A 23,008-nucleotide genomic window follows, 5' to 3' on the forward strand; every position below is an offset into this window, starting at 1 on the left:
CGAGCAGGTGTACTGATAATCTGCGGAATGTGAGGCACTGGAGTACGGGGGACGGAGACAGGAAGATACATTAACCTTGATTGTTTCATGTCGAAGAGGTTGGCACACATCATCTCATAGTACGATATTAGCTCATTCAATCATGTCCCCATAATATCCACGCACCCAACAACCTGATGTCCGATCCAACGATCGATGATCGAAGACGCCAAGCGTGCTGACCGGCTAAAACGGCCCGCGTGGCATTGACACAAAAGGCGGGATTAACACGTCCAAGATGGCGCCGCAAATCTCCGTTCCAATCATGTTTTTCGTTACCAACTTTTCAGGAACACAGACCGGTTTTGGGGGTTGCATTGTGGAGAAAGTCATCTTGGTTTACCGTGGGAGGTGACGTCAAGGATACGGGGAATTAGGCTGGGGCTAACACCACGTTTCTTGACTGTATTGCCAATGATCTCATACGATTGATCTCGCGAAAGCAAATAACTAGTTTAAATGAAGCCTCTGTAGTCACAATAGACACTCTCCCCATAGGTTCCACTCATTCATCTATCCATGGTCGCAATGCCTCAACACCAAGGCCCTTCGAGCCGCTGGCTCCTTCAATTCCTGCCATTGGTCGCACAAACTTCAGCTTCCACTCTCTATTCCACCTACAGCTTCAATCCTCTTGAGCATCTCGGCGGCATATCGCCTTACTTTGAGCCCCAAGACCCTCCAGCCTCCCCCGACGCTCCCCAGGGCTGCAAACCAGAGCGTGCCGCCTACCTAGTGCGGCACGCTGCAATCTACGCCAACGACTTTGACTATGAAGAGTACATTGAACCGTTTGTCGAGAAGCTGGAGAATCACACCAAGATCGACTGGAGCAAGATCCCGTATCTGAACTTCTTGGCCGACTGGTCCGCCCCATTTTCGGATGCCGAGGCGGAGCTCTTGACCCGAGTGGGTAGATTGGAAGCGACACAGCTGGGAGTTGATCTCGAGTTTCGGTATCCCAAGTTGAGGCTCCCGAAGCGAGTATGGACTTCATCTGCGGAGAGAACCCTCAAGTCTGCCCAGTCATTTGTTCGTGGACTTGAGACAGACAACCAGACCATCAAGGTCGAGAGCATTTACGAGTCTGAAGAGTCTGGAGCAGACAGCTTGACGCCTTACAGTGCCTGCCCAGCCTACTCGTCATCTGCTGGTAGCGACGAGTCGTCAGTATACCAGGAAAAGTACGCAAAGCCCATCATTGCACGGCTAAACGACCTGGCCCCGGATTTCAACTTTACAGTCAACGATATTTTTGGAATGCAACAGCTGTGTGGATACGAAACTGTCATTCACGGAAAGTCTCCCTTCTGCAACCTGGAGCTCTTCTCACCCGATGATTGGCTTGGCTGGGAGTACTCTGAAGATGTCCGATACCACTACAACGTGGGTTATGGAAACCAGGTCTCAGGCTACGTCGGGCTTCCCTGGTTTAACGCGACTGCGGATATTCTCCTCAACAAGGAGTCAGATAACCAGGACCTGTATGTTAGCTTCACTCACCGTGAGCTGCCTCCCATGGTCCTGGTCGCAATGGGCCTGTTCAACAACTCTCAGTTTGGAGGCCCATCCCAGATCAACGACACGATGCCGCTAAGTCGGATCAACTACCGACGAGCCTGGAAGAGTTCCCATGTCTTGCCCTTCCTCAGCAACATTGCTATTGAGCGATTGACCTGTACGGGCAGCTACGGATACGACGACGGAGAGTATTACCGCGTGCTGGTGAACAGCGCACCTCAACCTCTCCCAGACTGTGTTGACGGACCAGGCACGAGCTGCTCAAGGAAGGGTTTTGAGGACTATGTGCAAGACAGAGTGGACATGTTTACTGGGTTTTCAGACAAATGCGGCGTGGACTACAAGAACACGACGGATATTCTGTCGATATATCATGATTGATTTAATGAATGAGATAATACAAACATTCACATGGCAGCTTCTTTTTTTACCATTCGTCCCATATCGCATTCAACATGGCATGAGCCGTCTCGATGAACTCTTCCTTCTTAAGCTCATGCGAAACAATAACACGGATAGCATAAGCTGTCGCATTGACAGAGTCGATTTGCAACTCTCGCTCATGAACTATTCGCATCATATGAAACAAGAGCTTTTCCACAGGAAAGGGCCGCGTCGCGCGGTAGATGCCCTCGTTTGAGTCTTCGTGAAGGTTCATGATGATTATGTCGACCGAAGGAGGACCCGTGTAGGCAGCCCCGGTAGATGTACGAAGCTCCCCAGTCCTTGGATCGTTGTATTTGCCGTCGACGATGGGGCGCTTGGCTTCCGCATCCCAGTGAATGGGGCGGAATTCGTCGCCGTGGAGACTGTCGCCGCTTGTTGAAGACATGATTGATGGACGATCTGATGGAAGATATAATATTTGATGGATTGAAGATGATGCGAGTTCTTTGATGAATTATGTTGAACAAGTCAAGATTGAAATGGGTGTAAGTGACGCCTTGTGATGGAGTTCGGAATAAACAGGGCCCGAAGCATCGTCTGAGCTTCACCCATGGACGGCTGCCTAAAGAGGTCAAATTCTGCGCCTGTTCATCAACTGATTTCATCTTTGAGCACTCTTGCATGGTGCTTCAGCGGCAAAGTCTCATTCCGCCATGGAAATCTCAAATACGCCTACCTTTAAATGGTTCTCTCGCCTTCCGTTAGAGCTGCGCCTGCGCATTTGGGAGCTGCTGCTCCCCCCTCGTCGCGTTCTTAAGATCGGGCCTAGCACCTACGAGAAGAACGCGTCAGAATTTGGTCAAGTCTGGACGAACGAACCTCCTTTGACACTTCTATCCACCTGCCGCGAGTCTCGTAACGTGGCTCTCGACAATGGGTGCTTCACCAGAAATCTCACAGAAGATCCAGCCCTTGAAAGACTAGTATGGGTTGATCGCCGTCCGAGGGCAGTATATCTGCCACTGACCGCAGCCTCATATTCTCGCGCACGTTCGTTGCCTATTGACATTCAGGCATTGGTGTGTCTCTGGCCCACAGTGGAGGGCTTGCGATGCCTTCAGCAGTCGCTTGTAGACGAACCAACTTCAACACCAATCCAGGTCATCTACATTGGACTTTCAGCCATCATCTACGACCACCCTGCTTGGGGAGTAACTTACCCTGACTTGAGCAATCTTCCACCCGAGCTACTTCCTCCAAACCCTCTCTACGAAGCGTCCGACATCCTGGTGATGGAGTTGGATGATGTACGACTGCCGGCGTTGTTGGAATGTGCTGATGGGATGGGGCAAGGGGTGCCTCCAGCTTTCAAGTTTCATAAGAAAGCTAGCTGCTTCTTGGAGACTTTGCAACTCTATTGGGAAAACAATAGCAGGTCCCTAGAGCTGCGTGAAGCTTGGTATGGGACGACACATGAGCACGGCACTGTCCTCGATGTCCCCTCCACCATGTCAAGAGGTTCGCAGCTTGGTCGGATCGAATTGAAGCCAGCAGTGATATTCGGAAAGACGAGAGACGCGCTATTTTTTGGCCGCAACAGCGATCGGAAATCACACGAGCGGTTAAGCGGCATCATCTTCTCGATAGGCAGCCTTCACCTCTCCAGAAGAGAACGGCCGAGTCTTTATAGCCAGATAAGAGGGCCAAACTATGACTGTGGGGTTACGTGCGGAAGTAGAATGACGAGCCGTGATTCTTGAGAAAGTGGTTGGGTATCTGCCCGTGCAAGAGCGCCGTGTCAGTAGTGGAAAATAGACGTTCATACTGTTGTCAAGTTGCGAGTATTCGCTTATGGAAGATGTAGTCAAGAATGAGAGCGCAACGCACCGCTGATCTGGTAGTGGCAGTTCAGGATAGAATCACGTCGTGTTACAGCTCTAAAGTGATATCGAGACTTGCTCATATGAAAGCAAGCAGATCTTTGACGGGCTCCTCAACCAACACCCACTCGTCCGCGCCTAAATCCCCACCCTCAACTTCCTTCTTCTCCCTACCCTTCCCTGGCTCTGGATACTTCTTAAGATGCTCAATGGCCCAGACGAGCTCCTTTGTCAAGGCTGGGGGTATTCTGCCTTCACCCGTAAATCTTCCAATGCCCGCAATCTGGAAGAACCCGTTCAGCCACTCTTGGGTCTCCCCCTCTCCCACCCGATCTCGTGAAACTTGCGTCTCTCAATCTTGACCTTCTCTTCTCTCTCCCTTTCCCACCTTTGTTGCTCCTCCAGTGGAGGAAGCGGGATGGCGTTTCTACCAGAGTAGAGTCGTGCTAGGGCGACTGCTTGGTACTCGAAACTTCTAAACGTTAGAACCCGCGGAAGTCCCACCAGGGCAAGATTCGCAAAATCTTGGAAAAAGGTGTGCCAGTAGGTCTTGATTAGCTTGTTGGCTTTGTAGTCAAACAGCGGGCGACCGTTGACCTTGCTATTCCACCAGGGGTAAGAGGGTCTGTAGCCGGTGCAGTAAATGATTTGGTCGATGTCGCTCAAGGTAGTGTCGTCCTCAAACACAATTGTACCGTCTAGACGATATTCCTTGATGATTGGCTTCCATTCGACTCCAGGAGGAGCTCCATCACCGTCCCATCTCGATTTTGATCTTCTGGATTGATATACAGGGAGATGAACAGCTTGCAGCAGATCAACTGTAACATCGTGTCCCGAGGTCGAATTTCCGATGATGAGGACCTTTTTGTTGGTGTAGAGATGCGGCGAGCGGTAGAACTTGGAGTGCACGACACGGCCGGGGAACTTTTCCATATATGCTTCGAGGCCAGTAACAACCGGCACCTGAACCAGTCAGTAAACATTAGGGACACGGAGGATACGGAGGCACATACCCAAGGAATCGAATAATGGCCATTGGCGATGATTACAGCGTCAAACTCCTCTTCCCACCAAACGTCGACCCCTCGCAAGGGCTCATACTTTCGGAGAGTCAGCTTCCACCTTTTGAGGCTGGCACCTGGCGAAAGCGGTAGCTGAGATACATCCTCCACCGTGGTGTTGAGAGAAAGGAACTCGTCAGTCTTGTGAAGCGAGAAATAATTCTCAATGTATTGGCGAGGGACGTAATGTGGAACAAATGGCCCATAGGAAAATCGAATGTCAGAAAATGACATGGCGATATCGGGGACATTGGTCCTTGACTCTGTCAGTGACTCCATTCGGAAAGTGGGTAGTTCAACCAACGTGAGATTGTCGTAAATCGGCGTGTGGGAATATCTCTCTTGCTGGCTTGGAGGTGCCGTCGTTGGAAGATTCGTTGGAATGTCCAAAGGCCTATCTATGTCTGCGGGCAGGCCTCCCGGTTGAATCGGGGGGATTGATGGATTCGGGTCGTATATCCTGAGTCGTGTCAGAGAAACGAGACTTATCCCTGCATGAGTAGAGCTGTGTTACCAAGTTCCACCAGGCGTTTCTCTTCGCTCAAACACACGTATGCGGTCATAGTAGTCTTCAGCCTTGAAAGCCGCCGCCGTAACGGCCCCTAGAGTAACATGATTAGATTCAAGGACATGGGATAGATCATGTGATGATAATACCGGCGGCCCCAGCTCCGATAATCGCGACCGACTTGATTTTGTTGTAATCACTCATTTTGCTCTGAAAAGTCAAGATATTTACAGACGCAGAATTCCAAGATAACTCTCTTGCGGGGATGAAAGATTAGAAATTGGCCAACGTTTCTCAATATTAGATAATATGCATTTGTATTCGTCATGATGGATGTCGATGTCACCATTGCTGCATCACGTGAAGTTGTTGGTGTTGCTCCAATCATTGTGTTTGTCTATCGCCTGCTGTCGATAGGAGTGTTGATCGAGAGATTATCCCTCTGATAAGACTAACTGATGATCAAAGTAGTAGAAAACACGATTTTAATATTGTTAGCAAGACAAATGCCACAAATTCCTGGGCTTATGCTACAACAAGGTTATGCCTTGACCTTGGACCCATCCGTATGGGCTGACCAGTGGATTACGAGAGCCAAGTCGCGGGCCAAGCAGTCAGCTTCGCTACTCAGGACCAAAGATCCATATCGTATTACCTGGGTGAGCCACTCATTTCCGTCGGCTAACCGCCTGGGATCATAAGATTCATCCCGGCTTGATCAGCCACTCGCCTTCCAGGGCAGAAGGGTTCCGGACCCCAAAACGGCGGGTTTCTGCGCCGACCCGGTCGGATTGTTCACCCGATATGGAACCACGGTGCGACATGGCATTTGGTATGTGCTATTTAAGAGGTCAAGAGTTTGGATTAAAATTTATGTCGATTCACTTCTTCGTCTGTTTTCCTAGTTGCCTCGATTGTCATAAACATCCGTCAACATAAATTTGCTCCCAACATTACCAATTTTCATTGGTGAAGAACATCAGCATCATTCATCGACAATGGCTTCTGCGGATTCGAGCGCCAAGCAGTCAGTTCTTATAACCGGCTGCTCAGATGGTGGAATAGGCGCTGCTCTCGCTGTCGCCTTCCACAACGCTGGCCTAAACGTCTACGCAACCACTCGAGACCCTGCCAAAATGAAGCACTTGGTATCTCTCGGAATCAGGACCCTCACCCTGGACGTTCAATCAGAAACCTCTATCGCCGAATGCGTCAAACAAGTTCCCGCCCTCGACATCCTCGTCAACAACGCTGGCACCCAATACATCATGCCGGTTGTCGACATTGATATCGCCGCAGCAAAGAAGATCTACGACCTCAATGTATGGTCTCATATTGCCGTGACACAGGCTTTTCTGCCGTTGCTACTTAAATCATCCAATGGCATGGTGGTGAATCAAACATCCCTTGGCGCTGTTGCCACAGTACCTTTCCAGGCTGTCTACAACTCGTCAAAAGCTGCTTTGGCCATGCTGTCCGACACATTGCGCCTAGAACTTAAGCCATTTGGAATCAAAGTCGTGGACCTTAGAACGGGCATCGTCAAGAGCAACTTGGTCCAGAATGCACTACTGAGGAAGCCACCTATCCTACCAAAGGATTCTATCTATGAGCCCGCCAGGGATATTCTGGAAGCAGCCATGCGCCAAGAAGGGTACGCAGGTCAGGGTCTGGAATGTCAGGATTGGGCAGACGCTGTTGTGCGCGATTTGCTGAAGAAAAACCCGCCGCCTGTCATCTGGCGCGGTGAGATGGCTTGGTCAGTTTGGTTTGGCAGTTTCTTGCCCTTTGGATGGTTGGATGGGATTGCAAAAAGGCTGGCTGGGCTTGACAAGGCAGAGGAGGTGCTGAGCCGCGCAAACAAGTAATAGCATATCTGTAACAGGGAGGAGACGCTTTGGGGTGTCATGCGTTGGAGCGTACTCCTGCCCTTGATTTTACGAAATTGAATCTACACGGTCATATTAAGTCAATCAGTACGGGTATCTAACGTCTCTAAGAGGAGTTATCGGGCACAGTATCAAAGAACACAATATTTTTATGGGGCAAGGTCAATCGTTGTTACTACAAGCGAAGCCTCAAACATTTCATTTTTGCAAGAATGAGTGCCGTAGCAGGCCGATTATCTAGCATTTGCTCATTACCATGTGTGTCAAGTGACCATATGATTTGAGACACCTATCAGGATCAGAGACGAAGCTTGATGTTCACTGAGTTGATGGGTGACCCTTCTCGGCGTTGGGGTCAAAGTATGGCCTCTCAGCCTGGGGTGTGATGCGCAACATGTGCCGTCGGGTCTGACCCTCCTTGACCTGGAAATCGCGGAGGGCGGAGCTAAACAGTGTAAGTATTGGCATGTAGATCTTGGATATTGAAGAAGACTTACTGTTGGGTGATTCGGTTGTCATAGACAACAACTGTGCCAGGCGTCCAGTGCACTCGAATGTGCCAGTCTTGGCCATGTTCAATGTGGTCATAAAGGAAGTTGAGAATGTTTGCTATAAGCAGATTAGTATTTTCTATTGCATCCAAAAGGAAAATGTGTACTACTTACCGCTTTCTTCTTCCTTCAAGCCTTGAATGCGTCTCGTGTACAGGCGGTTAACGTACAAAGACTTGGACTTGGTCACGGGATGCGTTCTAACGACGGGGTGAATAGTTTCAATGGGCTCACGGATGTATCGCTCCTTGTGGTCAGCAACCCTGGCCTGTTCAAACCCAGAGTGTGTGGCTTCGAGGCCGTGGAGCTTCTCACGATACAACGGCGATAGCGCATTGTATGCGGCCACTGTTGAGAGATAGAGCGTATCGCCTCCGGATTGGGGCGTATCGAGAGCCAAGAAGATTGTCGTTCCCATACCATTTCTTAGGATAGTCAGTACCGGTCAACGAGAAGGATGCTGCAAAGACTCAACTTACATCTCATAAGACATGTCGGTGTGCCACTTGATGCTGCTGACATTGTTCTTGATCTCATTGTCTACCGCACCAGCCCTAGAAGCGTCGTTAACATCAGCGCAACGTATTACGGTGAGATATCTCAACACGCACGTAAAGTCTCGGTAGACTGGTAACAGCTCGGGATAGTCCTTGACATGACCTCCATGCTGATGAACATGCAGCTTGCCAAAGTGAGCACCAAACTCCTTCTGTTTCTCAAAGCCAATGTCTGCAAAATCCTGTCCACGAAAGACAAGAACTCCGCGTTCAGCTACCAGAAGAGCGAGTTCATCTTTTTGCTTCGAGTCAAGCGAGCTGAGTTGAAGGCCGTGAATCTCAGTGCCCACAGCTGGCGTGATCTCCTGGAACGAGGAGCCTGGGGCATTCAGCAGGGCAGCTTTGGCAGGATCGGCACGGAGACCTGGGTCGGAGTGCTTGAACTCTTCCAGGGGTGGTTGCAGGCCTGGATTGAAATGGGGGAGATAGTGGGAATATTTGTACTAAATAAGAGAGCTACGTCAATACTGATGCGCCAGTGCAGAGAGCGACTACCAACCTCATTCTCCTTGTAGTTGATTGAGGTATCAAATCTCAACTGAGATAAAGTCTCAGAAGGCTGGGAAGTAGTCGTAGTCGCGGTCTGAGTAGACATGGTTCTCGATGGTAGAGTCAAGGATTATCTGACGTTATTTGCCAGTAGTGCTCATCACAGACTATTACCACGTCCCATGCCCAACCTTTATCACTATCACTCCAATTCTCGGAATGTCCATGCTTGGTAATATGAAGCGGGGGATCGGCATCCCTCCGAGGAGAAAGGAACCTTGAGCCATTAGCGACGTCGCGAAGGCATTGCGACATCCCCTAGGAGGTTGGTGTGACGTCTCCGGGTGTCGCATCTACCCCGACCTCACCTTTATCCCCGGTTTCTCGTCATAATTCCCGCGATGACGAACTTTATTTCCCCCTTCTCATTCGTCCCTTGTAAGATAGGGTATCGGGTGCAGTTAACCGCTTCGCATAGTTCACTCAATCGCCATATATCAAGCTTATGACGACTCCACCTGGAGATAACGTGGTGCAACGTCAGATAATACAAAGAGAGGACGGCGAATATCGGAGAATGCCCGACTTGATATCCAACCAGTACAGCTTGCTTCCACCGAGTGTTTTTGGCCATGTCTACTCTCAAAGAACCAGCTGTAGTTGTTGTCGGCAACTCTTCATCTTCGACCGATGAAGATGTTGCAGTCCCGATATCGACAAATGTTAGCGAACGTATAACTGCGAAGCGACCTCTATGGCGGCGACTGGTGGGTTTCTTCTGGGACTCCGTTGATGGAGATCCTCGGGACAGGCGGTATATCCAGAAGCTGGACACATTTCTCTTGTAAGATTTACCCTTACTTCGCTCCAGGCAACTTGTTAATAGCTGCAGTTCTTATATCTGTCTCGGCTACTTCATCAAATACCTTGACCAGACGAATATCAGTATGCACATGCCGGTTTATGGCATTTGGGTTATCGCTTACAATGTTCAGGCAATGCATTCGTCAGTGGGATGAAAGAAGATGTAGGTCCACTTGATAGCGGAAAGAATCCCCCGTTAACACTCTTCCTCTAGCTCGGTTTATATGGAAACGAGCGTAACTGGCTTAACAGCTACTTCAACATTGGGTACTTGATCGGTACTGTGCCAACCCAGATGGTGCAGCTCAAGTACGTTAGGCCGTCCATCTGGATTCCTCTCTGTGAGGTTCTATGGTCGGTTCTCGTGATGGCCATGGCATCTGCCAAGAACGTGGAGACGGTAAGATGCTGCTGTCATCCCCCTATATAGAATCCGGACTAACAAATCACTCTGCAGCTTTACGCACTCAGATTCTTCGTTGGCTTGCTTGAAGCCTGTGCCTTTCCCGGATATGCTGCATTGCTCGGTGGTTGGTATGGGCCCCGAGAGTTGACCAAGCGGATGGCAATCTTTGAGCAGACAAGTGGTATTGCGTCCATGTTCAGCGGCTACTTGCAGGCAGCTCTTTACAAGGGCCTTGGAGGACGTCACGGCCTTGCTGGCTGGCAGTGGTTGTTCATTTTTGATGGGTATGATCCGAGATTCTCCCCGTGAAATCACAGTAGCTAATAGGTGATGCGCTTAGAATCATCTCAATTCCAATTGCCATCTGGGGTTTCTTTGCCATCCCAGACCTACCACATACCACCCGCGCATTTTACTGGACAAAAGATGTACGTTGGCTCTCGCTGTCTTCTGCTAGGCTTCAAGACTAACCGACAACAGGACAGAGAATACGGCATCCAGCGGGCTGAAAGCAATGGCCGCGTTGCTCCTCAGCCGTTGACCTTGCAAGCCATCAAAGGAGTCTTTTCCAACTGGAGACTCTGGGTATTCATCCTGCCATATTTGTAAGTACAGTCATCCTGAAAAGTTTATCCAGAGGCTGATAAATACAGAATGGTCGCTCAGGCAGGCAGCGGCACTGGCTACTTCAACCTCTATCTCAAAGCCGAGGGCTATAGCGTTGTGCAGACAAACGTGCTGCCGACCGCCGGTAACGCTATCAGCGTTGTAACTGCTTTCTTAGCCGGTGGAATCGTTGATGCCACGCAAGCTCGTCTTACGACGTCTGTCATCATTCAATTGGCTGTTGCCGTGTCCAACATCCTGCTTGCTGTCTGGTACATTCCGAACGGCGCAAGGTTGTTTGCCTACTTCTTGTCGTATGTCGGAAGCGCGGCTCAGCCTATCATCATTGTAAGACCCCGAAATATCTTAAGCTTGCCTGGTAAATATTGCTAACGCTGCGTCTTCTAGTCGTGGGGCCACCATCTAAACGCTGGCGATCCCAACCTTCGTCAACTTTTGGTTGCGACCGGCAATATCTTCACATACAGTTTCTCGACATGGTTGCCCCGTGAGTACAGCTCAACCTCCCACCACTATCCAGCAACTAATGCGTTACTTTTAGTGGTCCTCTTCCCAACCTACGATGCTCCCCATTACAAGTACGGGTACCAAGTCTTGATTCTCTTTGGTGGTCTGGCAGTCATCGGTGCTTACTTACTTAAAACTCTCCACGGGCGGTTTGGATAAGTTGTGTGGTATCATGAGACGCCACGCAGGCGACGGACGCGCAAGCGACGGACGGGCAAGCACAGGTCGCTCCTTTCACAGCCTCATCGCCAGGACTTTGGCCTGGACTTGGAAGCAATGAAGACCACCACTCAAGTTTAAATAGTCGTGTCTCAAAGCTCAATTTTAGTATTTCCTTCCTCTTCCTCGGTTGTCTTATGGACTCTATTGGTATCCTTAACTACCTAAACGTGTACAACACAATGCCGCGCGGAAGACTGGGGCCGCTCTCCTTGCACTACTCGTAACGTCTGGGGCAGTCTTTCTTCTTTGTTGGAGCCAGCCCGTCTAAGAGTAGTACTTTTCACTTTTTCTTTTTCTTCTTGGGTTGGCCACGGAACACTTGGGGTGTAATCTTCTCCCACAGAGCCCTAGCACGTGTTGGTTTGGGAGATTGGCGGCGACCATGGCTGCTCTGCTTGCGTCTTGAGCGGGATCTGCGCGAATTGGTCTCACCGCCGACGTCCGAGTGAGATGTGCGTGTAGTAGAATCGTCCGGTTGTTCGGGGGGAACAACTCCAGGGCCTGCAGACGGCGTCTGGGACTCCGGCTTCTGCGTGTCGGCGGGGTCGTTGTTAACATCAGACTTTGTGTTTTCAGCCTCGGGTTCAGACTGTCCCTCGTCTGGAGAGGGTAGTCCTTTCAAGTGTGCCAAGGTCTGGAACTGTAGCTGACTGCCCCCGTTCCTGATCGTAAGTCTGTCACGACAAGCAAATCTGAGAACAGATGACAGCCAGGATGCGGGAGCGTCAATTCTCTCCTGCATATGTGTGACAAACGGCCACACGACTGAGTTCTGCTCGCATTGATTGCATACATTCCCTGAAACTTCCCCGAGGCATAGAAGGCAGAATGAAGTTGGTCGCACCTCTTTGACACTACCGTCGATGAGTCGTGTTTGAGTCAGACAGCCCGAGCAATTAACCACTTCCTTCCATATTGGAGGCGAGTTTCGTGATCCGACAGTGACGGCGAGTGAGCCGCCCTTTGGCGGATGTCCGCGAGGGCATCTCCAGTTGTCGTGGTCCCTGAGTAGTTCATACTTTTTCCAGGCGGTGCTGATGCGCGGGTCAACGACAATGTTTCCAAAGGATTCTTGTTTGATTTCTCCTTTGGGGCTATCGCAGCATCGGGCTGACATGTACTTGGGCGATATGAGCGATAGAGCGAGGTACTGTAAAAGACAGACATGGCACATGTAGTGCTGGCATGGGAGACGTTGAATATTTCTGCCCTTCCACTCGTAGGAAACGCCACAACTTTTGCACTCGACCATGATGGCCGTCTTGACCGATTCTCTGCTTTGTGTTAAATAATCACCAGCAGATATCGAAGCACGAGTGAACAACACTCACTTTGGTGTGTTTTCCACAGGGTCTTGGGGCGTCGCAGTATCTTGTCTCTCATCGTCTGAGTCGGTGTCGCTCTCGTATTCTGATTCCTTGTCCGTACAATCTGTCCCGGAACTCTCCTCAGTATCGATAGGTCGAGCCTGATTTGAGGGAATTGTCTGTGGTATGCTGTCCTCTGTACTGTCTTCCTCGCTTTGTGTCGCGCTTCCTTCAGAGCTGTTGTCGTCGATATCATCTTCTAGATCTAGAACCCATTTCGAATCACCCGGAAGCTTTGGAAGTGGATCGCTCTCATCGTTATCGTCTGAGCAGTCTTCGACTGATGGCGCCTCGTAGTTAGACTCAGGGATAGGGCAGTCAGTGCGATGCGCTGGTATCGCCGTTGTATTATCAGGAGACCACGCCTTTGAGGCCATAGTAGGATCCGTGACTTGGTGATATTGTTTGGTCGTGAGAGGAACAGGAGTTCGTATCGTGGCGTGTTCATCACTACTCCATGCTTTTGAAGGCGTCGATGCGTCTGTGATGTCATGTTCCTCCTCATCTGTAGTGGAATAGGACCTATGACATTAGCAAATGACCCATATGGATTTGTTACAAGTTGAAATATCTCACATATCTGATGCATCTTCAACCGTAGGGGGAAGTGGTGTAGTGAACCACGGGTGAAGCATCGCTTGCGCCGCGGACAATCGATCCTCGGGAACCGGCTGCATGAGCTTGATGATAAAGTTGCGTCCAAGTTCTGAGACATTGTGAAACTTGAGCTTCTCTTCCGGGAACTCCAACATGCCCGAAGCATAACGGAACATGTCGGACAGATACGAAAAGGCGGAGGCGTTGGTGAGTATCCTGTACGCAACCGCGCCCAACGACCACATATCGACCGAGAACGAGTAGGTGACGTCTGACTCGACGCCGAGAGCTTCTGGGGCTGCAAATCCCAGTGTGCCGCGTTTTAATGTAAGGAGAGTGGTAACGTCTTGATGTCGGCGCCTGCTGATGCCGAAGTCTGCGATTTTGACAAACCAGTTTGGGCCTTTGGTGACGACCATGATATTCTGAAGTTGAGTTAGCCGTCCCATATTCGTATATAGAGACTCCGTTTTGGCTTACTGCGGGCTTCAGATCACGGTGAATGAAGCCATTATCGTGCATGAAACTCAAGCCTTCGAGGGTTTGCTTCGTAATTTCTTGCCCTTGAGACTCTGGCAGCGGTCGTGTGAGGTAGCGCTGGAGATCGCCGAGTTCGAGAAATTCCATCGTGATAAAAACAGAATCTTGATGCTCATACCAGCCACGCGAGCTCACAAAGCAGTGCCTGTACTGCCCGACTATCAGTCACCAGCCCAAACCCAATGCGTCGAGACAACACAAACCCGTGGATGTGAGAACTTCATGATAGCTTCGAGCTCCCTAGCATAGTCCAATTCATGCCCTGGTACAACCGACTTCTTGAGCTCTTTCACCGCTCGTAACGCTCCAGTGCCACCATCTTCCCTCTTTTCTAGATAAACAGTCCCGTAAGCGCCTTGGCCGAGATATCTCTGCCTGACCCAGCGCTCTTCTCTCCGGATCAGCCGCTGTTTCAGCGACCGCCCCGCCTCATGGAACACATGCTGGATGCAAGACTCTAGGAACTCGGTGTTTATCTTGGAGTCGCGGACAAGATCGGACAGTAATGGCCGCTTGCTGGACATCTGACCCGATCCTGAAGTCGTGGCGTGAGTTTCGGACTGGAGACATGGAAGCGGGGTAGCTCTTCGACAATTTGGCCAGGACTGGGCTGAGACTCGAGCTATGTTGATGGCAATGCTATTATCGGTTCCCAGAATTAGGAGAGGATGTGAAAGGAGTGCAGACTGCGCGATAAAGAAACTCTTGTTGTAAACATAATAAAAACGGTCTGAGTGAACAAGAGAGCGCAGCTGAGGCTGAGTGAAATTTGTGCATATACATCTTACGGTGAGCCATTTTCTGCCTCAGGCATTAAAAAAACCCTTGCAGGAAAGCTGGGGAGTACTCAGAGAAAACATTAAAAATTCACTGTAGAAGTAGAGTTGAATATAGAAATTATATAAAGGAGATAAAGATAGGATTTTAACTAGGGGCTTTTTACTTGAAACGACGAAACTTTGCTGAAATTATTAGCGTAAGCATCCATAATAAAAACCCATTTGCAAACCATAAACAATAGCGTAAACCCAAAGAACCACAACTATATGAAGTGATAATTCTGAATTATTCATTCGTGTTTATCTCCCTCAGGTACTATGGCCAACAAAAAGTTTCGAATAGATATGGACAGGGTGGCTAGTATCATGTTCGAGCAAGCAAATTAATCAATATTAATCAACTGGATGTTTCTCAGCGAGTATGGAAGTAACTTGTAACCATCGGGGTGCTGATGCGCGGGTCAACGACAATGTTTCCAAATATTATCTTAATAAATATATATAAAAATAAGAATTTTTTTAAAGCTTTTAAAAGTAAGATATATAATATAGTACACCTTTTTATATTAAAGAGGTATATTAAATAAGGTTGCATATATAAGATTACTTATACTTAGAAAACAGTTACTGAGACTTTAGTGAAGCCTTAGATCTTAGACTGCTTTAGCTTAAGGCCCCTCAAGCAATTCGGGGAGAAACTATAAGCAATAATATAAGTCTTAGCCTAACCCTACTTTCTAATACAGATAACCTTATGATTAGCACCCTGCTCGACGGTCTCATCCCGGATGTTGATGTCCCACTTCAGGTCGTCTGCGGTACCGCTCAGTCAGCACATCGTCTCCTTCAGCGAATCAACATGAATCAGCGCCGTAGATGCACTCACAGTCTGCGGCAACGTTGAATCGCCTGGGCTTCTCACCAAGCTTATTGATGGTCGCAATGTCCTCCTCGGACAGCTGAATCTCCTCAAAATTAGAGCGAATACGCGAGGGGGTGACGGACTTAGGGATGACCGAGTGGCCACCGACTTGGGACCAGGCAAGGATGACCTGAGCGGGGGTGGCGTCCATCTTGGCGGCGATCTCCCTGATCGTGACGTTCTCGATGAGTAGGAGCTCGCTGTTGCTGTTGTTGCCGAAGGCCGAGTAGGCGGTGATGTGGATGCCATTCTCCTTGGCGTAGTTGATTAGAGTGCCGTTCTACTGGAGCAGTGGGTGGCGCTCAACCTGGTTGGCGGCGGGGACGACATCGGTGACTTTGATGATGGTCTGGAGGTGCTCGGGGGTGAAGTTGGAGACGCCTATGGCGCGAGCCTTGGACTTGGGCAGCTTGGTCATGGCTTGGCGCGTATTAGAATTCTCAGCGCTCTGGGGAAAAGGAGGCTCTCTCACCCTCCCAGGTCTCGACTAGGGAGGCGCTGTCGTCAATGGCGACCTCGTTAACGCCATCGGCGACCTTAGGGAATAACTCGGTCTCATTGACCTTCTTAAAGGCAACGGGCCAGTGGATGAGGTATAGCTGGGGGGCGTGTTAACGGGCGAGCTGGACGACAGTTTTGGAGGTTATACATCGAGGTAAGTGAGCTTGAGCTCCTTGAGAGTGTCGTCAAGGGCAGGCTCAACATCCTTAGGGTGGTGGTGACTGTCGCCTGGTCAGTAATTTGGAAGGTCTGGCACTCCGTCGGCTACGCATACGTGTTCCACAGCTTGGAGGTCTACTAGAAGCTCAGTTGGTCTGGACCATTGAGGATGAATCAGTATCCGGTCGGCACTCACGATGAAGATGTCTTCACGCTTCAGGCCGGGAATCTCCTTGAGAGCCTTCTGCAGGCCCTCAGCGACCTCGACTTAATTTCCGTAGCTGTTGATCTAGTCAGTTCAAGTCTGCTCATGACTCTCCGTCTGGATGTGGTACTGACACCTTGGCGAGATCCTGAGGGAGCGCGAGTCAGCATGTTGCACCGCGGTAGCCACCGTCGCGTCAATGAGATGGGGACACACAAGATGGCGGTAGCCGGCCTTAAGGGCCTCATAGACGCCTTGGCCGACCTCACCGGGGCTCGACTGCCAGGTGCCATAGCCCAGAGTGCTTCGAGGCGTCAGTCGGATCAGAAAGGATGCTGCTGGCGGACTCACGGGATCTGGGCGCCAGTGTTAAGGGTAGCCTTGTTTCCGAAAGACATGATGGGCAAGAATGAAGAATAAGAGGGTGAGGAGGAAATCAGAATAGGTTAGGGTCTTGTGAAGGAGGGGGGATTCCAATAGCACGGTCAGAAACGAAATAAAAGATTGGGGGGTGGTTGCGGCTTGATATTTCCCCCTCCCCCTCTACGATATCTTTCCGTTCGATTCTGTCTTCTGATGCCTCAAGTTTTTAACAGTAATTAAACCCACACTGTCTATGGCGTGCTTAATATTACGATGCTTATCGAGTAGAAGGGGTAGAAGGGGATGGACTTTCTTTCGGAAGAAGGACGAGCAAGCATCCCATTGTCGGCACACTAGACTAGTCCTATTTTTGCACGATACTTAGGACGGCCCGCTGGGTTCCGAGTCCCAGAGATCACGGTAATCTCGCCGGCGAGCTAGAGTCTATAGGGAGGGGTTTCTCAGGCCATGTCCGGCTCAAAAAAGTGCTGCGAGGTCGGACTCGGCGAACAAGCCTAACCTCGTAGGACACCTACAGCCCCGTCTCTAGCTTCTAGTCCCTTGATGGCTGGTTTGTCCGAACGTCCGTCATCCGTGGCACTCGCTGAGTTGGCGATGCCATGGCCCCACACCGTTCACGGGCTTATCAGTGAGCCTGCCATGGGCTGAAGCCCTGTGCCCGGACGCGGCCCGGAAGGTATAATTATTATTCCTCTCTTAGGTAATTGATACCATTCATCGGCGCCTCCTTGCAGTCGCAATGAGGGCCAGTTCATTACCGAGCCCACGGGGCTAGTGAGATCAGCTCCGGTAGGCGGGCCTTGGGCCGCACACTCTTCGACAACTGGCAGTACCAACAACTAGTCAGTGTGACGGGTGCCTGAGTATCTGCAGCATCTCGTTCCTAGACCTGAATCTTGAGGGATCCGGGATGCTTTCAGTCTAGGGAGGTGTGGAATGAAGGTGTATTGGACGTATACACAAGCCTCTAGGAGATCAGTCTTTTGCGCCGGACGTAAGTTTAGAGAATGAGAAGGTAATGTCCATTCAGCGTTGGAGGAGCACCTCACACATCTTGTCTCCAGAAGGGACGTTTCAACCACTGCTGAGATAGGCACCGAACGGCCTGCAGAGCCTCGCTCATGTTCGAGATGAGCCCTCGTCTCCAATTGTCCTAACTCGCTGAGTTGAAGAGATTTTAATCTTAGAACTTATGCCTTCAGGAAATTGCCGAGGTCAACTGGCCCCCATGGCATGCAAGCCCTATACGGAACCGTCGCCAAAGCAAGGCATGGATATGAACCGCGCAAGGCGGTTGAAGGTGGTGTGAGTCGACAAGTATATTCATTCTCAAGACCTGCTGTGTGTAATTCGAACCTAGAAGACTTTCCTCGACTGTAGCGAAAAACAAAAGCGGGCATCTGTAAAGCGAGAAGTCCGTTATGGATTTGGTTTTCAAGTCCCGATATGGTCCCTAAGGCAGATATAGATGTTAACAATTGCAGTAGTAGTCAAGAAGAGTGGCCGTATTGGGGGCTATCCCAATGCATCTGGCCTGTTTCTACAGGCAGATTGTGTATTCAAGTGTGATCTGGCAGCAAATCACCCTTGCTTAGGAGGATGGTTTCTTCGTACTGGACCGAGGTCAGGCATGATGACTCGTTGTTCCCACTACCGGCTATGGGTGATTCCTTTCGAAGGTTCGCGTCAACGTTCCTTTGGGCTAGGGTCCCTGCAAACCGGGCCCTGGAAAGAGGGATGCTAGGAAGGGGCAGTGACTATTGGTCGCACCACGATCACAACCGTTTGATATGCCATACTACAGACCAGAGTCTCGTCAACAAGAGCTCATAACCGTACTTCTCAACATTCTCAGGCTTTTCACTCCCTGACTACAGCCAGAGTCTTCATGCATGTGGCTTCATCTACTACCCTTGACTAAAACTTCTATCCAAAAAGCCCTTCCCCTAGCTCAACCCTCATACTCTCACGTTAGTATAAGTTTCACTTCTATATACAATGAAATGTCACTTGGATATTTTCTTCACTTAATGCAACCACAACAGTCACCTTCTACCCAGGTTGATTCATATCTACGAGAGATGCGCATTCGCAATTCGGAACCGTGTAAGCTGTTCCCTATCTACATCGGGCACGGTTTCATCATCTATACCCAGTCCTGATGTACTCTCCTGGAACCCAATTTGTATTGAAAGCTGAGGTATCTGGGGTCTATAAAAGTGCAAATGAACATATGTCTCTATGCATAAATGTGGCTCACGGTCGCGAGTCGGGCTCATGTCGTCAGTTGTGAGTCCGACCGTGAGTTTGATCTGGGCGTACGATCCGCGTGTTTATGTGAGAGGCACAGGGGGTCGTAACAAGATGCCTCCAGCTCGAGCCTCCGCCCTTCTTGCCCCTGACAATGATGTTCCTTCATTGACGGAGCGTCCGACGTCATTTTGATTACTTTTTCCCATCTGCAATCCTGGTGGGACACGTAAGTCCCTCAGCATCCTTTGAGCCAGTATTGCCATCCAGCCCTGGTACGTCCTTGAAAACTGCGAAGCTGGAAGGTGTCTCCTCCAAGACAGGAAAGTGGAAACCACACTGCGGGCATTGCTCATGCAGTACCTCCTGTTCCCTTGCTAGATCGTACTTCTTGTCTTGCGTGTGATTACAGACAGGGCAGATACGAAGAAGCCGCGTCCCCACAAACTCGAAGTTCGTGATAATATCCTCCATTATTGCGCCGTTAGCCGCCCATGACTTGCAATACTTATGGTACGTGTCTTTATGCCAGTCATATAGTGCGCCGCGACTGGTCCAGAAGCTACACTCATTGTACCAGCTCCGGTCAGCGGGGTGTTCCCACCACGTGAGGTGAAGGAAGCCAGGGAGGGTCATGAGGTGGCGTCGTGTATCGGCGAAGAGAACTTTGAATTTTTCATATGCGTCGGGACTAGAGAACCGTACCCGCTGCATACTCAAATAGATAGGCATTTTGATAAGGTAATATGCAACGTATTGTAGTATTGCGATGGTATGTGAAGCTCTGTAAGTGTGATATATCTTTGAAGCTCAAATATTGATATCCTCAGAGTAGGTCACTTCTCCTTTTATATAGGCCTTCTCTGAAGCTCCACTTACGTTTATTAATTCTCTTGTCTCCGAGGGCTAGGAATGATGGAAGGAGGGGCAGGTGCCAGGTGCGCCCGTTACCATGCGTTCGAACGACAAGGATGGATCCCAATGCTTGGTCAAGGGCTCGAAGAAGCGGTGGGGGTGGACTTCTGAGCGACCCAACAGAAATACCACAGCCGTAACACAACTGAAGGATGGACCCCAATGCTTGGGGGGTTACGTTTGGTCTGTAGCTAGCTCGGGAAACTACCCAATTGTACGATATGCTATTTCGAGAACCATCACCACGCCATCCAGCAATGAGAGCGACGCTGAACTATCGGGCTTTTACCATCTACAGCAAACTCATGGAGGACAACCCTTCTCAGTGCAGGGTTTTCCTGGGAAGGAAAGAAAGAGGACTCATAATTGGTACTGCTATATCATTCTTCCCCCTGGGGTCTGAGCCCTGGAAGCTTCCCTGGCAGTAACTATTCCAGGCTTCTTCGCAGATACCACAGTTTCATCCCCTCCCCCGAGGCGGGGGCTATGCTTCTACTACCAACGCTCCATGTCGGTTTCCATTCATACATAAAAGCGGGTACGGTCCGTCTACCCTATCTTTCGGAACACGACTCAATGAGCGGCCAAGATAAGGATGTGGATTTACACTCACACGCCTCGGAAACATCCCTGATTGGCTGGCGGACACGACAAGAGAATTATGGCCTCGACGATTCACATCTAAGATAACAGACCACACCATCGAAACATTATCTCAACTCCACGTGATAAGAATGACGCCGTGCAAGATAAGCTCCAGTTCTCTTGTTCAGGATGCCTATTCGATGTTTCCTCGGCACCCTCTTTCGATACATGAGACTCCGACGGTTTGGCTATGAAGAATGACAATGGAGCAAGACGCAGATGAGCATAGGTTTTTGAAACGGACAAGGCAGGCGTGTGTCAACTGCAGGTAAGAGGCATCCACCAGCAGGCTTGGTTCGAGATTCTCACTGTATTGTCAGGCGCAAAAAAGTACGATGTTCTGGGGACCGTCCAATATGTACATATTGTTCACGACTGCGTCAGAAATGTTCCTACGATGATACATCGAAAATAGAAGTGCTTGGTCGGGCGCCTTGTTCTGTGTCGAATCCAACAACGAAATGCAACGATGAGGTCCTATCTGTGTCTTCTCTTGAGAGCCGGCTGTGTTCGCTCGAAGCAAGTGTCCAGAGGTGAGCACTCGTAGGGTCAAGGGCGTTCCAATTCGCTAACAGATCAGTCTCATACACTTGCTGACCAACGAGCGTGGTCTAGCCGACCCCAAACTAGTTGACGGATTTGATTTCGTTCTGCCACACCAAGCGAGGCCCGAAGGATTCACTCCAGGGGATCCAAAGGTGTCATCTGTAATATCTGCCGGTGCCCTTATTTCTGCAGCCGATCTTTACTTCCAGTATTGCCACAACCAACCCTACTCATTGTTCCACGAAGAGAGTTTCCGACAGCTGCTGGCATCTCAAGAACTTCCAGTATATTTGCGCCTCGCGTTTTTGGCTACGGCTAGCCGGTTCTCCCATCTGGGACATGTCCATCGCGCGACAGGGGTACTGTCAATGTACACCGACCAAGCCTGGGCTCTGGTTGTCAAGCATTCAGCAGTCGCTACGGACTGCGCCGACGCCTTATATATCGCGCAGACGATTCACCTCCTTTGCGTCATCGACTACTCAGGTAGGGTCTATCGTGGCCTACTCACTCCCCTCTTCTTACCGTCATGCTAACGTTGTGAAGACGGAAAATGCACGGCCGCCTGGATCAAGCTTGGGCTTGCTATTCGAATAGCGCAGCGCTACCACTTCAATGATGAACCAGATTCGCGTCTGGAGCCTTGGGAGAGAGAAGTGTACCGACGGACATTCTGGTCCATCTACCTGCTAGACAGACTCATCTCATGCGGCAGAGAAAGACCTCCTGCCATCCGCGATAGGGATTGCAGGCTACGTCTCCCATCCAGCGAGAGGGCATTCCGACAATGCTCCCAGACACAGTCTCCAACATTAAGCCAACTCATTGGAGATGCTCCAGAGGTAACGACGCTACCAGCCCAAAGCCACTTTTGTCTGATTATCTTGATGGCTGCTACACTTAATCGCGTAGTACACTATATTCTACGTGAGAAAACACAATTTGGTGATGCCGTTCCATGGTCGGCAGCATCTCGATATTCAACCCTCGAATCAACCCTGTGTCGGTTGGAGCTCAACTTTGGAATACTGGTCCCATTGAGCAATATCTTAAACCGGACATTTAATGTGGATGGGGTGGTAGACATGCGAACCGCAGGCCCTCTGATAAATAGCCGAGCCCTCTTTCACCTTGCAGGCTGTTTGTTGCACCATCCTTTTCTTCTTCAGCATCGATTATGGAATACGGCTAACAGAGCGCCTGCTGATTTCTTGCGCAAAGCTTGGGCATCGGGCAGAAGGCACGCAACTGCACCTTCTATGTTGCAACAGACGCAAAGCCTTGGCTACATCACAGTCTCTTGCTTTAGAGGCTACTGTGCGATGGTAGCCGGATCAATTCACATCCTGTTCTCGTCTGATAGTAACGAAGAAGTGCGCACAGCATCGATACAGCATTACGAGGAGTGTCGGAACCTCTTGGAGGAGTTGCTCCATTATTGGGAAAGTTCAACACGAATGGTGTGTTTATTTCGTCGTAAATCCTTGCATCCGGTCTAACACATGCAGGTGACGAAACTCGAGCGTCTCTATAAGGACCGAAATCGCTATCGACAATTTTTCAACTGTCCAACCGCAATCGGTGAATGGTCCAAGATGACCGCAGTGTGGGATAGTATTGACAACTGGGTCCCTTCAGGCCGCTCCTCGAGCCCTGACCATGACCCTCCGGAAGAAATGCAAGCAAT

General features: G+C 50.1%; 10 protein-coding genes across 10 annotated transcripts; 4 read left to right on the forward strand and 6 right to left on the reverse strand.

The window, feature by feature from the left end:
* Window positions 1–567: 567 nt before the first annotated feature.
* MRS44_016348 (uncharacterized protein) lies at window positions 568–1,941 on the forward strand (the record flags this gene model as incomplete). The annotated part of the gene is made up of 1 exon (XM_046282068.2): window positions 568–1,941. The coding sequence occupies one exon, from the start codon at window positions 568–570 to the stop codon at window positions 1,939–1,941; it is 1,374 nt and encodes a 457-aa protein (XP_046131078.2).
* Window positions 1,942–1,987: 46 nt separating this feature from the next.
* Window positions 1,988–2,392, reverse strand: MRS44_016349 (uncharacterized protein; the record flags this gene model as incomplete). The annotated part of the gene is made up of 1 exon (XM_046282067.2): window positions 1,988–2,392. The coding sequence occupies one exon, from the start codon at window positions 2,390–2,392 to the stop codon at window positions 1,988–1,990; it is 405 nt and encodes a 134-aa protein (XP_046131077.2).
* A 268-nt stretch (window positions 2,393–2,660) lies between these two features.
* MRS44_016350 (uncharacterized protein) lies at window positions 2,661–3,707 on the forward strand (the record flags this gene model as incomplete). Its single annotated transcript, XM_046276727.2, has 1 exon — window positions 2,661–3,707. The coding sequence occupies one exon, from the start codon at window positions 2,661–2,663 to the stop codon at window positions 3,705–3,707; it is 1,047 nt and encodes a 348-aa protein (XP_046131076.2).
* A 199-nt stretch (window positions 3,708–3,906) lies between these two features.
* Window positions 3,907–5,603, reverse strand: MRS44_016351 (uncharacterized protein; the record flags this gene model as incomplete). The annotated part of the gene is made up of 5 exons (XM_065617996.1): window positions 3,907–4,075; window positions 4,156–4,793; window positions 4,844–5,351; window positions 5,406–5,493; window positions 5,549–5,603. The coding sequence occupies 5 exons, from the start codon at window positions 5,601–5,603 to the stop codon at window positions 3,907–3,909; spliced, it is 1,458 nt and encodes a 485-aa protein (XP_065474068.1).
* Window positions 5,604–6,397: 794 nt separating this feature from the next.
* MRS44_016352 (uncharacterized protein) lies at window positions 6,398–7,267 on the forward strand (the record flags this gene model as incomplete). Its single annotated transcript, XM_046282065.2, has 1 exon — window positions 6,398–7,267. The coding sequence occupies one exon, from the start codon at window positions 6,398–6,400 to the stop codon at window positions 7,265–7,267; it is 870 nt and encodes a 289-aa protein (XP_046131074.2).
* Window positions 7,268–7,606: 339 nt separating this feature from the next.
* MRS44_016353 (uncharacterized protein) lies at window positions 7,607–8,991 on the reverse strand (the record flags this gene model as incomplete). Its single annotated transcript, XM_046271113.1, has 6 exons — window positions 7,607–7,733; window positions 7,786–7,897; window positions 7,954–8,264; window positions 8,319–8,393; window positions 8,451–8,839; window positions 8,896–8,991. 6 exons carry the CDS (start codon window positions 8,989–8,991, stop codon window positions 7,607–7,609), a joined length of 1,110 nt encoding a protein of 369 aa, XP_046131073.1.
* Window positions 8,992–9,517: 526 nt separating this feature from the next.
* MRS44_016354 (uncharacterized protein) lies at window positions 9,518–11,448 on the forward strand (the record flags this gene model as incomplete). Its single annotated transcript, XM_046271078.2, has 10 exons — window positions 9,518–9,729; window positions 9,778–9,830; window positions 9,881–9,912; window positions 9,964–10,149; window positions 10,207–10,439; window positions 10,496–10,583; window positions 10,636–10,760; window positions 10,809–11,109; window positions 11,170–11,269; window positions 11,324–11,448. 10 exons carry the CDS (start codon window positions 9,518–9,520, stop codon window positions 11,446–11,448), a joined length of 1,455 nt encoding a protein of 484 aa, XP_046131072.2.
* Window positions 11,449–11,791: 343 nt separating this feature from the next.
* MRS44_016355 (uncharacterized protein) lies at window positions 11,792–14,102 on the reverse strand (the record flags this gene model as incomplete). The annotated part of the gene is made up of 4 exons (XM_046276726.2): window positions 11,792–12,785; window positions 12,843–13,400; window positions 13,455–13,900; window positions 13,956–14,102. 4 exons carry the CDS (start codon window positions 14,100–14,102, stop codon window positions 11,792–11,794), a joined length of 2,145 nt encoding a protein of 714 aa, XP_046131071.2.
* Window positions 14,103–15,524: 1,422 nt separating this feature from the next.
* On the reverse strand, window positions 15,525–16,979 carry MRS44_016356 (uncharacterized protein; the record flags this gene model as incomplete). Its single annotated transcript, XM_065617997.1, has 9 exons — window positions 15,525–15,607; window positions 15,681–15,969; window positions 16,024–16,136; window positions 16,189–16,315; window positions 16,366–16,438; window positions 16,492–16,511; window positions 16,573–16,643; window positions 16,716–16,885; window positions 16,933–16,979. 9 exons carry the CDS (start codon window positions 16,977–16,979, stop codon window positions 15,525–15,527), a joined length of 993 nt encoding a protein of 330 aa, XP_065474069.1.
* A 2,431-nt stretch (window positions 16,980–19,410) lies between these two features.
* On the reverse strand, window positions 19,411–19,929 carry MRS44_016357 (uncharacterized protein; the record flags this gene model as incomplete). Its single annotated transcript, XM_046273980.2, has 1 exon — window positions 19,411–19,929. The coding sequence occupies one exon, from the start codon at window positions 19,927–19,929 to the stop codon at window positions 19,411–19,413; it is 519 nt and encodes a 172-aa protein (XP_046131069.2).
* Between the last annotated feature and the right edge of the window lie 3,079 nt (window positions 19,930–23,008).

This window comes from Fusarium solani, assembly GCF_023522795.1.
Source record: "Fusarium solani strain SB1 chromosome Unknown bctg00000012, whole genome shotgun sequence".
Lineage (NCBI taxonomy): Eukaryota > Fungi > Ascomycota > Sordariomycetes > Hypocreales > Nectriaceae > Fusarium > Fusarium solani.